At 37.7% G+C, this 16,096-nt stretch overlaps 1 protein-coding gene across 6 annotated transcripts in view; it reads right to left on the reverse strand.

The window, feature by feature from the left end:
* Window positions 1–16,096, reverse strand: part of FNIP2 (folliculin interacting protein 2) — a 49,828-nt gene that overhangs the window by 21,996 nt on the left and 11,736 nt on the right. For 2 of the 6 annotated variants that reach the window (XM_079307533.1, XM_079307535.1), the window contains 6 exons: window positions 5,503–5,629; window positions 3,385–3,516; window positions 2,228–2,328; window positions 2,074–2,145; window positions 1,363–1,463; window positions 1,091–1,180 (listed from right to left, as the gene is read on the reverse strand). In XM_079307533.1, coding sequence (XP_079163659.1) covers window positions 1,091–1,180; window positions 1,363–1,463; window positions 2,074–2,145; window positions 2,228–2,328; window positions 3,385–3,516; window positions 5,503–5,629 — 623 coding nt within the window. Of the gene's footprint in view, window positions 1–1,090; window positions 1,181–1,362; window positions 1,464–2,073; window positions 2,146–2,227; window positions 2,329–3,384; window positions 3,517–5,502; window positions 5,630–10,543; window positions 11,073–16,096 lie in introns of those variants that run through there. The other 4 variants (XM_079307532.1, XM_079307534.1, XM_079307537.1 and 1 more) reach the window with 4 other exon arrangements.

The following is a 16,096-nucleotide window of genomic DNA, read 5'->3' on the forward strand; positions in this document are numbered from 1 at the left end:
AAAACAAACAAAGCAGATCAATAGAAAATATTACACAATTCATCATACTATTTGCCAGCATTTTAAAAAAATGTTTAAGTTTAAAGGTCATACACCAAAAAAATTACATCTTGTACTGGTGCACAAAATCAGTAGGGTGTGAAGAGAGGTGGCAGCAAACAGTAGCCTATCTTGAGTATCACATTACTATTGAAAGGTAAATTGCCCCAATATGAATTTAAAAACATCTCTAAGCAGCTTAAGAATATGAATACAGTCTGCATTATCAGAAATCAGATATATTTTGAAAGTGAGGGCTGGTGGTACCTTCATCTGTCACCCTTGATAAACTCTGTGCAAGATTGTCCTTTAACACAGGTTAAGATCATAATGAAATAGTCTAGCAAAAGGTCCATTCAAAGCTTCTGTTTCACTTGCTGAGCTGAGATTTACTGGCCACAAAGCCTCACAGCATGAAACATTCAGCCTGTGTCACATTACATTGAAGTGTTTGTTAGTAGTGCAGAATTACCCAAATTGTACAGCATGCATGATTTGCAAAGGCTGTGAAGAAACAGCTTTGGTATTTGAGTTCACATTTTCACAATTAACAGAAGTAATTAGGCCTGAGATCTACCCACCTGTACGGATCAGCATTCTGCCTGTAAAAGGAGACTTGATGTAGCTCTAAGATTAAGAATTAAAGAAATTGATATTGCTCAAGAAAGAGAACCCTTAAAGCCTCCCAGACTTAGCTCAAGAATTTTGAATGCCATAAAATTAAAAAACAGCAAGAGAAGAAAAAGCTGTACACCAGAAAGACACCTGCATGTTAGCAAGAAACCAGCAATAAGCCAGGAAACATAAGTTCTCTAACAAACATAAGGGCTAATTCATCTTTAAAAACACTTAAAAAAACCTAAAAAAAATTATCTTTAAAATTAAACATAGTAATTTTGCCATTTTTTCAAGTATATGCCAGTTATACCTTCTGTCACTATTTTAGCCCTCTGTTTCTAGAGACTAATTATGCATGTCCTGCAAAGATTCAGGAGATGAATTTGTGTGTACATATGGATGGGTCACACTGTGGCTGGCATTCCACACAAACCTGCAAAGAAAGAAGCACTGCGGATGAGCCGGAGGGGACCTCCTTCAGACACACCCTGCAGCAGTTTGCTGCTACACAGCTGTAACACACCTAGGAAACAAAAGCAACGTAGAGAAAATGGAAAAAAATGAAAAAAAAAAAAAAAGGCAAAAAAAAAGGCAAAAAAAAATGCAAAAAAACCCAAGGAGGTGATGTACTGGGAAAAAAAGCCAAAACTGAATGAACAGATGGCCTCGTGTTGTCAGAAAGACATAGAACCTGGAAATATTTACCTAAATTACTTCCACTGCGACAGGTTCCCAAACCATTCTGATTGGAGCTCAGCTTTCCCAGGCTGGGGTCTTGGTTGATGTATTCAAAGCTATCTTGCAAGCTAAAATAGGGGGGAAAGCCAGTGTTCTTTGAGAATGTGTGCAATAGGCATTAATATTAGCTTAAGAATTAGGTTAATTGTATAAAAAAAAGAACATTAACTTTAGAACCAAAGGAAGGACAAGTAGGTTTCTGAAATTGGAATGAAACAGGCATTTATTGTTTATATTTGAGTTATTGGAAGCTTCTTTATATGACAATTGGGTTTCAGTTTATTCGTATCTGCCCATTTTGGGAGGAAGTACAACAGAACAGCATATTTGTTGAAGCAAACAGAAGTGGGATATGGGGACAAAGCATTGTCAACATATCCCGTCTTCACCATTCTGACAGCAGGAAGAGATGGAGGTTTTGATTGTCCAAAGCACCTAATTTCTGAACTTTACTGCATGTCCTGGACAAACTAAGTAGTAGAAACTTGGAGGTATATATTTTTTTTTTAAACTAAAAACTTGGCTGGCCTAACTAGGATCCATTAAGAGAATTCTTCTCCACAGCTGCCTTCCTGATTTTCTACAAAACTACAGAACTACAAAAGGAGAAAGACAGACAACTGCACTGGCTGGGAAAGGAAAAAAATTATACATAAAAAAAAAAAAAGATGTTCTTACTTATTGTTGCTTCCACTGAAGCTTCCTACCCTGGCTGAGAAGACTTTACTTATCATCAGCTGTGGGGGAGAGCTGAAAGGATAAACAGTCATTTCAGTGAGTCATCAATTCCAAGTGCCTGACAAGACAGTGCATCACAGGAGAGGACACTCACCGTATGTAGTGAATTTTCAAGGTGGAACCTTTGTAACTCATTGCCACTGAGCCAAACATCATTTCTCCCAGCATATTTACATCAGAGGCTGGTCTGGTGTACTACACAGACAAGAAGATGGGAACAGCAAAGTCAAAAATAACTTGGCACACTATTTCAACTTAACCTAGTGTCACAACAACGCATTCAGAATGGAGAACACAAAGAAGTTCATCTTCTCCATTAGTAAGATCAGTGTGCACTCAGTGTGGGTTTAACACCGTGGGTTTAGAAAGCACAGTGGAAAGAAATCCTGCATTTTGCACACCAGGGCAGTGCTGCCCTTGCTCCAGGAGGAGCTCAAAAGGCAAGAAAGAAAAAAATCTACTGCATTTCTCAAGAAATAGCTGTGTCCAGCAACATTCCCAAATAATGGAGTGTTTGATAAAAGCTATAAATGTTAACTTGGATTCTGTGTCTGGATCCCCAAAAAATGAACTGCCTTCCTTATTCAAATGAGTAAATTCACCTTCCCTGCCCCTGTAGAAAGCCTCTTGGAAACATTTTTTATTAGAAAATGATTTGTGATTGCCTTTCCAAGTATAATCTTCAGATCAGTTGTTTATTTTGTTGCAAAGACTGATCATCAATAGCAAATACAAAGAGAAGTTTGTTAATTCTGAAGAAAATCACCTTCCAGTTAAATATAATAATTTTCTTTTCCCACCTTAACCTACACATACTTCAAATTTCATTTTTCTAGGTGAAATAATTCTTTTACTAAGAACGAGCCAGAGTACTTAAAATTTAATGTTACAGTAAGACAGACTAAAGAGACTCTTAATATACCATGTTCAACAGCTTCTTCACAAGTGACCTGAACCATAAACAGGCATGAACAGAGAACAGCATAGTGCTTCTTACACCCTTCTTATGACAAAATGCTATTAGATGTATTTCTCAACTCCTTGAAAGATAAGACCAAGACAGACCAAAATCTTAAGATGCAACCACACATGTTTTTATTCAACAATACTTTAAGGATAGAGTAGATATCTCAAGGTTCAGATTAACCTGCAATGTAATAGAAGCCAAAGCATTCAATGCAGTGAAGGCTTTAATAAACTACCTTATTCAGTAAAGTGGAAAAACAAAAGCAACAAAGTACCAAATATTACCTGATACTTCGGTATCTGTTCTTTCATATTTTGCATACAGCTTACAGAGGGACTATGGGAAGAAATGTTGTTCCCATTGCTTGCTTGGCAGTTCCTGGCAGAAGTCTTTATAGAAGCCTCTTCTGCCATTTTCTATGTCAAAACAGAATGATGTGATAAAAACTATTAAAGTAAATCTGAAAACTCCCATATCTAAACATATCATGGCAAGAATCCTCTTTAAACTACAGGAAAGCAACAGAAATAAAGAATACTCTTATTTGGTTCAAAAAATATGCATCAGGTTGAAAATATTTTGTAAAATGCCAGCATCAGAGCAAATGTAGAACTGCTCTCACATTCACACTGTCAGATAGGTTTTCATAGTACCATATATGACAGGAGTAATTAGTCATTTTCTTGGGAAGATCATTCCCAATTGTTATGAATGACTCTGTAATATTTGCCAAGATTTATGTAAACAAAATCTCATCTTATGGGTTTCTTACAAACCAATTCCTGTACTCATTTGTACAATTAATCACTCGAATTGCATATAACTTCTGATCCCCAAATGATTAATGGATTTCTAAAACAGAAGAACAGCCAGCAAAAACAAGGGATGAATAATCCATCATTTGGTAGAATTAACAGTGTTCAATGTATTTGAATATTCAATGTGAATAAGCCTTACAGTATTTCAGACAAACACACAGTATACACATATGCTTCCTTGACTTTAATTTAAATGTGATAGTTTGAAAGTAATTTTGTCTTAACTTTAAATTAATCAAGTTTCAGTTTTGCTGCTTGATAACAACCAAACACTCAAAATCATTTTGAATGCCATGCAAACACATAGATGTTAAAGGTACTTTATTTCAAAAGGGTACCTAGATTAATGTTGGGCTAGAAAACAGATTATAGCCTGTATCATGTATTATGAGGGAGGTTATAATCTGTTTTGTGCCAGTGTTGCATTGAGAGTTTCTGACAGGACATTTTGTAGTTAACTTTTAGCTAAAGTATTCAAGCAAGTAAAAAAATTTAAATATTTAAATGAAGCCAGAAATATATTTTTTGCTAAGATGATGTTTGTTTTAAAACAACTTTAAGACACAAAGTAATGACCTTAATTTTGGGATGGGGGTGGGGGAAGAGGAGAAGAAAGATTAACAACCAGTCTGACCCATTTAAGCTCTTAAGTAGATGATCAGACATCAGCTGATGATGCTCATCACAGTCTTACTGATTCAGCACAATGGCATATTTACAGTGTGACTGAAATAGAGATTTTTGCTTTTTAAGCATCTTCATAAGTAAGTTTTACAAGTTGTGACTGTTCTTATATGGCTTATGCAGGTGTGTCTCTGAAATAAACCATGCTAGTCTAGTAAGATGAAGATGCTGGTTCTGAAAAAAAAAACAACCTTCAAAACAAACAAAAATTTGAAATCATTCAATGTAGAAGAGAAACAGAGGCAGTAGAAAAAACAAGAAAAAATACTACAAACCAGAAAACACTTTTGGCTTACTGATCTTAAAATGACCTATGTTTGCTAAAAGCTTTACTCCACAATTTGTGTGTTTGGAGAAAAGCAAAAAACTTGCATCTTGACAGCATCTGCTCTTGCGTTGATGTTTCACCAAAACTTACATGGCCATATATATCACCATGCTTACACAATACAACATGGTTAGCCAGTGAAGTTGTTTTAATTCACATAAAGACAACAACTTTACTAATCCAAACACCAAAGGAAAAAAAGCACCTTTGGACATATGCTGGACATCACTGAAATGGACTGCACAGCCAGGGCTAACAAAAAAAGCAATTTGTAAAAAGCAAATCCAGTCAACACTAGAAAGCCTGAAGAAATGCCCAGTTTAAAGGGAAACAGCTTTCTTTGCCTGAAAGCACATCTGGATTAAGTTGTTGCGTTTGAATATCATATTTATATTATAAACACCAAATACGTTCATAGGCTTGTTGTAATCTAACACATGCTTGTTGCAGCTATCACAGTGGAAGATCATAAGAATAAGAAGCTGACACTTCTTGTTGTCCTGCTAAAATAACTGCTTTTGGAAAGGAAAGCAAAAGAGCAGTAGCACAACAGCAAAATTAACATTTCGTACCTGAACCACAGCTTCATCAATTTTGCGGACTGCTTTGGAATCAAATAAGACCTGTCTGCCTCTCCTCTCACAGTCTTGGTAAACTATCAGGCGGATTTCATTCAAGTCAAACTCTGAAGAGGACCAGCTATGGATTAGAAACAGGAGATGTTAAAATAGTGTGCTTGCTTTGCAGGTTCATTTAAGTGAAGAAACAAGTACTAGGCGAAGACATATTTTACAGAATTTACAGAATCCAGGGTGCAAACCAAGCAAAGGAACTCCAAAGGAGTGTCTAAGCTCAGTATCACTGACAAAGGCAGGCACAGCCAGACCAATTTTCATGCAATCTTTTTCCAAAATTTTCCAAAAAGAGAACACAAAATTTTATCTCGGCAATCTGCTCCAGGCCATAACTACCATTATTCTCTTCTCTATACACAGTTTGGATCATCCTTATTTTAAGGTAAGCATACTATTTTATGCAATACTCCCAGTGACAATAAAACAGAATGGATTACCATCCTCTCTACTGCAACCTTTCAAAAGCACAAGGTTTACACCCTCTCCTCCTTTTCTAAGCAACACAAACCTTATTCCTTTTGACCTATTCCTAACAATGTAAGCTAAGACTTCCTCAAAGTTTAAGTCTTCCAACTGATAGACATGGTTTATGTTGTATCATTCTTTTCCCCCCATTTCTGAGACATTTCAGGGGTTACAGAGCAGATATCAATTACTGAGACTTCGTCTCCAGCTACAATGACAATAATTTAGTATATGAAACTGAGATACCTGAACTTCAACCCAAATCAAAACAATTCTCTCAAATCACAATCTGCCCATTCTCCAGAGATACAACAGAGCACATGACCTGCCTCACTGCACTACCACAGGGGCCCATCCTCATGGCAATGACAAGAAACCTCATTTCCTAATTTCAGGAGTCAGCCTGCACATCAGAGCATGGAGATTTGCTTGGCTTCAGCTACAGAAAACACTTTTCAGGTTATGTGGCTGACAAGCTGAAATCAATGGAAAAAACTTACAACTGCACAAAACAGTGCCACAGAGCACTGATGGACTGCACCTGGGAGGTGAGAGTACAACTGTTATTAATAGCTCTTGGTTCAACAAACTGCACAACAGACTTTCAGTCAAGGCTACATTGATCTTCCACCCAAAAGCAGGCTTCATTTAGGAATTTCCCCAAACTGCTTTACAGAAATGGAAGGCAGATAATTGAGAGAAGAGCATAAAACCCCTATACAGATGAAAGACTAGAATACATGAAGCTATGTCTCTTATTCCATGCTCTGTCAACATCCATAAATCAATAGTGAGGGAAACACTATCAAATTCTTCTAGAGTCAGGATAACTGCTTTGGAAGTACACTTGCAGACTCATGATTTTAAAATAATTTTAATTAAAGCCAGTAATTCCTTCTTTGTGCTCTTTCAACATAGCTAAAAAAAAGAAAAAAAAGCCTAAATAGGCATCTTTTTTGTACATGAAAGACCTCAATCCGGAGGTCTATTTTTAAACATCTTGGGACAGAATAAGCATACTTATCTCCACTGTAAGGTACTCTGACACAAGTATACTATATGACCATAATATGCAAGGCTTCCCATCACAGAACAATGGTAAAGGCTGTTTTGCCATCCACAGTGAGAAAATTTCTTGATAGGTATGTAACATGTTGCCTCCAGAACTGCTGAGAGTTCTGCCAGGCAGATTTCTTTGCAAGCCTTCCCTTTCAAAGGCAATCACAGCATTACATTAACCTGCATGAGATCAGACCTGATATCATTGCTGATAGTTGCCCAACAAAGATCCTACACACCTTGCTTACAGTGCAAGCAGCTACACTTGCTAGAGTGCAGCAACTGCACCATCTGCTTAAGATGACTTACTAGTTTATCAGCCCATTGCCTGTGCAATGCTATTACAAAATCCAGTTATCCTGAATGCAAGAGAACTCAGAGCCATCAATACACTTGATCCTACTCTGCCACATGAATCTGACACTCTTCAGTACCAGATACCCCAATATCTCTTCAGTTACACAACTATCTATTTACTTGCTGCAACAGACAACCTGAAGTAACTACACTGTTTTCTTAAAAAGGCTGCAGGTCTTTCCTTCCTTTAACACCAAAGAAAAGGTACATCTCTATGGCTTCAGCTTAAATTCTATGCAAAAGCAAAGGCTCATTTATTTCCACAACTGGCATAGCAGCATCCATACTTCAGACCACAGGCTTGCAAGTCTAAACTGAGAAAGATTCATTTCAGACACAGAGCCAATCTAGCACTGTATCTGCCCACTGATGCAGGGTTGCATGAATTCAGGTTTCCTCATAGAAATGAACTTCCTCATTAAGCACTAAAGCAAACCTCGTGTTGTTCATGCAGTGCTGACTTCTGTGTAGGACATGAACTGGATCTTATATTAAAATAGAAGTCAATTTAACAGCCTTTTCCACACAACATGCTAAACTAAAGATTAGAACTAAACAGAATTAAAGATTGTTGCAATCTGTCAGAACTACAAACACATTCTCTAGTACTAGACAGCAACAAGCTAAGAAATTACATTAAATCATACAGAGCTTTATGCGACTAGCAAAGCAAATCTAGGGAAGTTATTTCAGATAATGCTTCTTATACTTCTAACCAAATATCAAACTTATGTTTCAATGATGCCATTGCTCACAGATGGAGTTTCTGCAGAAGATCTACCCATTACAGAAAAGATCCTCATTTAATAACATCAAGCATATCTATAGGCAATTTATACAGGCATACAAGTCCATGTAGTTTCATTACTTCCACATGGAATCCAGCAGTAGGCCCAAAACTGGTCGGATGACCAGGATGCTTATGCCCATCACAAAAGCTGATGAGCACTGCTCACAGTACTTCCACCCTTTATTGTTTAAGTGAGGTTATGTAACACAGATCCCCAAAACAGGGAGAGCAGGAATATTCAATCATCTAAAAGCAGAGTATTGAAGAATACAGACAGTACATAAACTCATTGGTCAGCTCTGTTTTCACATGTGTAAAAACAAAAATCCCAAAAAATTACTTCCTGATCTCTATATCAGTTTCTTACTTATTTAGCAATGTCAGTATGGCATATTCTTAAAAATCAGCTGAATTAACTAAATTAATATGGTCTTGAGTATATGTGGCTGTTCCAATTGAACATATTTTCTTATTTGACCACAACAGTAAGAGCACCACATCTTTTCATCCTTTTTTCTAACTATGTGACCCTTCCTGTTACTTGTGTCTGCTCTGGTAATTGTTGGATCCTTCCATAAACTGAATTCTCTGCAGCAACAGAAGTCTGTCCAAGTATGTGAAAGTGAATCAGAAACATGATTGAGGAAGGAAGAAGTAGAAGGCGGTGGAACCTGCACCTCTTGGTGGCAGCATGACTTACACTAACTCACTTCAATCATGGAACTATATACCTTTAGGAAAGGGCACTAAGAAAAAGTTGTTGATACGTTCTAAGTAAGTATTGAGGCTAGTTGGGATGTTAATTGAGTTTTCTTGTTCCCAAGTCAGTTCTCTGTGTGCTCAGCAAGCTGACTCTCTATGGGGAGTCAGTTCCAAGAAGACTTGAAAGGCCAAGGCCAGAACAAGGGGGAAAAAAGACAAAAGCATGATGCCAAAATTCAAAGGAAGAAGTGGCTCCTTCAGCACCATTACTCTGTTTAAGCAGGTTAGCTTACCTAGCCTTACCTTCAGACTGTATCTTTCCTGTATGTGGAAGATGCTAGAGCCAATAAACATTATCTTCAAGTCAAAATAAATTACCCAAATCAAGGTGTCTGTGTTCATACTACAGTAGAACCAGGTCTACTAGAGATACTAATATGCTAGATTTTTGCTTTATTTTTTGAAAGACAGCCATAAGTTTGAAACAGCTTACAGATACCCTGAAAATTTTGTCTCCAGAGAAGCTTAAGCTTGTTTTATTTTCTCCTACACGTCCATATAAGCTACTTTCCTTTTGCTTGTTCAACATTTCTTCAATTAGTTATGAGACATGGAGGCGGGATCTCTCTTACTTAGGGGAAAGCAAACTTATTTGTTCTTGGAAAAAATTCACAAAAAATTGCCTCATTCTGCCCTGAAAAAATACTTTCAGTTAATATAGATTTCCAAACTCTAATGTTTACAAAGAAAGCTTTTGCTTCACCTTTATAATTATCAGCATGCATGCAATAACTGAAGAGTGACCTATTTATATATATTCAAAAACCACTTCAGTTGACCTTAAACTGTTTTTGAAAGTGACTAACCCCTCACTCCTTCAGTGCAACATTTACAGGCTAGAGAACCAAACAGACTGAAACATCGCTGTATATTTATCCATATTTTTCTGCTTCTTAGACCAGCAATTCTGAATGTAGAGGACTAATTCTAACAACCTTGAGTACTAAAACTTGGAATAGCCACCCCGAACTGTGTTTTCAACACAGCTACATAGCTATAAAGAGTCAGACACTGGAGACATGCTGGCACATGTCTGAAAAGGACAACTCAAAAATTAAATAAACACTATTCCCTCTTCAGATTACTCTGAAGTAATGCTTGAATTAGAGGTAATTTACAAGTAAAGCAGAGGGTTCCCCTCTGTTCTTCCCCACTTCACAGCATTCTCTCCTGTCAGCTCCTCACACTGTTAGTACTTGACCCACTAACAAAGGAGATGGCAAAAATAGTAAAAGAGGGGAAACTAATTAGGAAACTAGAAAGAGAAGGTAAGATTATTTAACCTTAATTGAAAAGAAAGGCAATTACCCTTTATGCCTCAGTTTGCATATACATAAATCTTACACATCAGAATCAAGAATGTCAATTCAGTTTCAAATAGTAAAGACCTTCTGGAGTTTCAGTTAGCATCATCATGATGAATAAGCTTCTAACAGGATTTTTTTCAATATACAAAATAGCCTCTCAGGCACATGGTTATAAATCTAGTCTTACATAAAAATACCTTTGTCAAAAATCATATAATCAAAAAAATTGCATGCATACCTGTTTTGCAGCAGCCTAGTCACTTTGCTCGCACAGCTGACACTTTCATCTCTCAAAGACTTTCTAATTCTTTCATCCAATTTGGTACAAGAGAAATTATTTCCAAGTGGTACATTGCTGTTGTTTCTTGCTCTTTCTATTTGTTCCCCAGTGCCATTTGCAGTTTTTGGTGTACCACCACACATTTTCTTAGCTACAAATCCTCTTGTAAAGCTCTCTCAAAGAAACTAAATACCTGCTGAAGAGAAACAGCCTCAAGCAGGTTTCTTCACTATGGATCAACCATTAACAATGGCAATTTACCATCAGCTTTCTTCCCTATAAAGGAACAGAGTCTGCCTTTTCTTCCCCCAGTTGGAAATTAAGCAATCTTCATATATCTTATAAGCCATTAATACAAAAAGACAGCTGTAGCTTATGTACTCCTGCAATTATTCCAGATAGAACAGACATGACTTTCAGGTTTCAGAAGCCATCGTGGACTTGCTCTTGCTGCTGTCAGAGGTTTTCCTGCTAAGCCTGGTGCAAAGCTGTAGGAGATACAACAGCTAATATTGACTTTAGCTATGTTTGTTTCCTGGTATGTGATTTAGGTAGCTGGCAATTATGTAGTCACAAGACTGAACCATATGGCCTCTTTAGAAAAAAAAAAAAAAAAAAAAAAAAAAAAAAAAAAAAAGCATAGTTGCTTCTGCAATGACTCGCCCTTAGTTGCAAGGTTGTTCTAACACTGGCTACAACACCCTGTTAATGGCTCTCATGTGAGCAAGTGTCATCTGACAACCCCTAGCAACCTCATATAGCTTAGGAGCAAGTAAGAATCTGTCATCATTGCCATATGGTGATCAGTTTCAAAAAACCCAACTACCAACACTAAGAAAAATACTAGATATTCTGCACTGTAATGCTTTTATTTCTATGTACTACTTTTACTTGGGCAAGAACTTGACACTATTACTTTGAAAAGCTTTTTTTAAAAAAAGTATGAAGGAAAACAAGGAGAAAAGGTTCGTTGCAGACTCCAAGTTGTTCAATGAGAATTTACAGTCATGTGCCTCTTAAAATAATTCAATGGCAATAATGATGACAAAATACTAATAAAATACTCCTGGCCAAGTAAATTTAGGTTTTTGAACAAAACAAAGGAATCAGATCACAGAAGACAGAATATCAAGTCCAGCTCCTGGGCTTGCACAGAAGCATCCCCAAGAGTCACACTTAAGCCCCAAAGTGCTAGCCAAATACTTTTTGAACTCTGTTAGGATTGGTGCTGTGGCCACTTCCCTGTGGAGCCTGTTCCAGTGCCCAAACACCCTCTAGGTGAAGAACTTTTTACTAATATGCAACCTATGCCTCCCCAGCACAACCTCAGGTGATTCCCTCAGGTCCTGTCACTGGTCATCACAGAGAAGAGATCAGTGCCTGCCCCTCCCCATTCCCTCATGAGGAAGTTATAAATGCAATGAATTATAACTCTCAATTTCCTCTTCTCCAGGCTGAACAAACTGAGTGGCTGCAGCCATTCCTCATATGGCTTCTGCCCAAGGCCCTTCACCATCTCTGTTGCCCTCCTTTGGGCACTCTCTGATAGCTTAAATATCTTGTATTACACTGACCAAAGCTGCACACAGAACATTCTGCTAGGCTCTGGTAATTCTACTACAGAAAGTTCTCTTCCCCATCTTTGCTTTAAAGAAAGTTATTCAGACACATCTGCTCATAACTTACATCTCTAATGAATTATGATGGGCTTTCTCCCCATCAGTAAAATTTTAGACATTTTATAAGATAACAGCTCTACTGAAATTTCCCTTCCAGATTAAAAAGGGAAAATAACTTTGTTAATGGTCAACCAGACCAGCAGTAGAGTTCGAAGAAAGATTTCAAAACCCAGTGCTACGTGCTACCTGCTAAATAGCACAGCACCTTTAAAATTATTTTGTAATTACAGTTAACCCCACCCTCTAAAAACTGGACAGTAGTGAAGCAAAAAACTAGAGCAAGGTTAGGTTGAACAATGTGCTCTGTTACTGAGGGAAGCCTGTAGCAATTTAAAAAAAAAAACACAAAAAAAAAAAAATAAAAAAAAAAATCACACACACAGACACAAAAAAAAAAAAAAAATCTCACAAAAAACCCCCCCAAAAAACAAACAAACAAAAAAACCCACCAAAAACAACAGTTCCACTTCAAACCCCAGAGAAGTGACAAGTACCAAATCACAATCACTCCTCCTCCCAAATGTGGCACACTAGTGAAATCTCTGGCCAGTTCTCAAGTAATTGAAATGATCTGTGAGAGGATAATGCTAGACCTCACCTTATTGAGGAAGAGCACTTTGAACACCAGTGTTACCGATCATCTTTGAAGTGTGAACAAAATAAGTGAAATAATACACTTCTACTAAGATCAGGAAATAATAGCCTTCACTTCTGTACTACCTTTTCCCCCAACAAACAAAATTTCTGGAACATTCATCAAACTACCAAATTTACATCAGATATTAGTAAAAGGTACCCCTGTAAGCTCACTAAATAGATGTGCTTCACAATACTACATCATAAATACAATCATCTGTAGAATAGTATAAATCCTAAAGTACCTGGGGAATTAACATTGCAAATCCACAGAACACTTTCCAAACAACAACAAAATAATACATAAATCCACACATGGAAAACCCAGAGTCCATAAAGCAGATAACACAGAAAATGGAAGAAAGTGTCCTGCTCTGCAGATATAATCCTCCGTGAAGTAGAGTTTAATCACTCTTTTTCTAGGCTATGTGACAGCATGTCACCTGCTCTGTTTGTAGGTCATTTCCTGTCCTTCATCTTCACTGCAAGACAACTGCCTGAATTATTTCAACAAGGTAACACTTTAGCAAGGAAATTTGGGGTGGAGGAAAGAGGAAATAAATGTATGTGATGTAGCTAAGAATAATTTTCTGTGCAAGTTACAGCTGTCCACTGAAACTTAAGCATTGTTTTCAAGTCTAAGATAATATTTTTAGAGATCCATGCAAGGTTTTATTTTCCAAAGAGCTTTTAGAAGCAGCTAGAGAAGCTTAGGGAAAATAGTTTGAATCATACCTGCTGTTCCAGTGAGCATTTGTTTTTGCAAAACATACACTTAGCAAAATTGATACACAAAAAATGCCTAGACCCAGACATTCAGGATTAGTGCCAAAACACATGTTTAAAGATTAAGGGGATTCTCTTTCGGATTGCTTAATGATGATTTTCCCTCTTTCAGTCCATTGAATAGCTTATGTGGAAGACAGATTCCTATCCTCCCTCCTAATTTGAATCATTTTCCCTGCATTGTTTCTTCTCTTTCTAAAACCTGAGATACAGAAGAGTTGTGTGGATGCCACACCACATTCCTTTTCCACAATGACTTAAAGTAGTCCTAATATGGCAAGACCTTATTAACCTGAGGTGAACTACGTTCTTCAAGCATGATACATAGTTACTAGTTTCACACAAGTTAGGCGGGATACATTGCAGATTTGTCACACAAGTGAAGGAAGGTATTACTTGGAGCACTGCTCTCTCTTAGGACAGATTTTCCCAAAGAAAAGAGTTCAGGTGGAGAAAAATAAAGCTCTTGGTATCAAATCACTGTACAGAAGGGTCCCTATTTTTTTTTTAAAGATAATTCTATATGTTCCTCTATGAAATCCAAAACAGTATTTGATATATTTGTTCATTGAAAAGCTAGAATTCCACAGGTTCCCTGATTAGGAAAGAATGATATACTGGATTTTTGTAAGGCTGGAAGCATTTTTTCATCATCTTTGTTGCTACAAAGCAATATCATCACAGGCATGCACAAAAAATGACGAGACACACACACACACAGAGCTAATAGAGGTTAACAAACAGATCTACGCAAGTTGGAGTCACTATAAAGTGCACACATCAGCCTTCCACAAACATAAAGAGCAGCCCATTAAACCAGTGTGTCACAACTCAACTTCTCTAAGTTATCAGCAATCACTGCTCACTGGCTTATCTACAAGTCTGAAGTTTGGGAGCTAGCCTGCATGGAGTATTTCAGTAATAATGCAGAAATAAAAAAATAAACTCACAATAAAACAAAACCCTAACCAAGAAAACAGTCAGCAAGTACATTGTTCAAAGTGAGACCACAAACAGGACAGAGACAATGCTCAGTTGCTAGCTCCAGAAGTGGAATTCCTCATTAGCAAAAAGAAGAGCTAAATGCTTGTAATTGCATGAAAAAAAAAAAGGCATGCATTTAATTATGTTTCACTATTAAGAGAAGTGTGGTTTTTGTTAAACTAGGTCTTGAAACAAAGGAAGGCAAAGTCTGCAGTAAGGTTAGCACCCAAGTCTACTACCTAGCTCTTTCCTCCATACAGAATGCAGTGCTTAGTCTTTCCCCTTTCCATCCCACTTTCTGGTCATCTCTGTAGCTTCCAACAGTCAGGAGAGCTCAGGTGACCCAAAATAAGCCAAGTATTTTGCAGAAGCTGTTTCACAGTGATAATCTTTATCATTTCAAAGAACTGAAAATTTGTTTGTAATTTAACACTCTAGGATTCGACTCTGCTTCTGTCCCAGTTTATTTTCTGAAGGCAGCTGCAAGAATCAGCTTCCAGCTTTGAGCGGAGCCAAAGGGCAGCGGCCATGCGGGAGCAGGCAGGGCCGGGCTGGGCGTCTCTGCGGCCACCCAGCTCCTGCGGCACGCAGCGCTGGGTCTCGCTAATGCATCACTGCCGTGTCACTTGTTCCAGCGGCGCCATGTGACTGGGCCAGCCGCCAGGAACACAGCTACTAATGCAGACACTGCCAAGGCACGTCTGGGAACTGCCTCTGCCAGAAAATGAGATTGGGAGAAATCTTTTGTCCTGCCTCTGCCCCTCCCCACCTTCTCTTGAACGCAATCAAGAACTACACATTGTACATCTGAAGGAGAATTTTGAGCAACAATGCAAGGCAGAATCCAGTACTAATAATACTGTACTAGCTCTTACAGCACTGCAATGGAGTATAAACGCACTGACAGATCTCAGACCTCAGTATCTCCTACCTAAGTCAGCAGGCCAAGACAGACATCGCCACACCTTAGGGCTGCTATCCTAAGGCATGGGTTGGGTTGCCTGCTCTTTCCTGTTTCTTCTCCCTCCTCTATAAAGCCCTATATTCTTTTCTTTTTTTTTTTTTTTTTTTTTTTTATTTAAGACATTCTGTATACAGCTTTCAAACCTCTGTTCAAAGCGTTAATTTTAGAATATGAAAAAAATACCAAGAAAAAAAATGTTATTTATTGGACATAAGTAAATACGTAGATATATAGAGGTGAACAATGCCTGATGTTTAACACTCCCCCCAATTTTTCTAGGTAAATGAAAAATATTTTTTCTACTATTACACACACAAACACCTTCACTCCAAGTAGCTAAAAACACCCGCATGTTAACAGCAACCATTTCTTTACAAATTTCCTCCACTTCCACTATGAAAAGGCTACATTCACAAGAGGGCTTTGTGAACTGCAGAGAATGTGGCACTTTCTCAAGCTTTA

This window comes from Erithacus rubecula (genome assembly GCF_903797595.1).
Source record: "Erithacus rubecula genome assembly, chromosome: 5".
NCBI lineage: Eukaryota > Metazoa > Chordata > Aves > Passeriformes > Muscicapidae > Erithacus > Erithacus rubecula.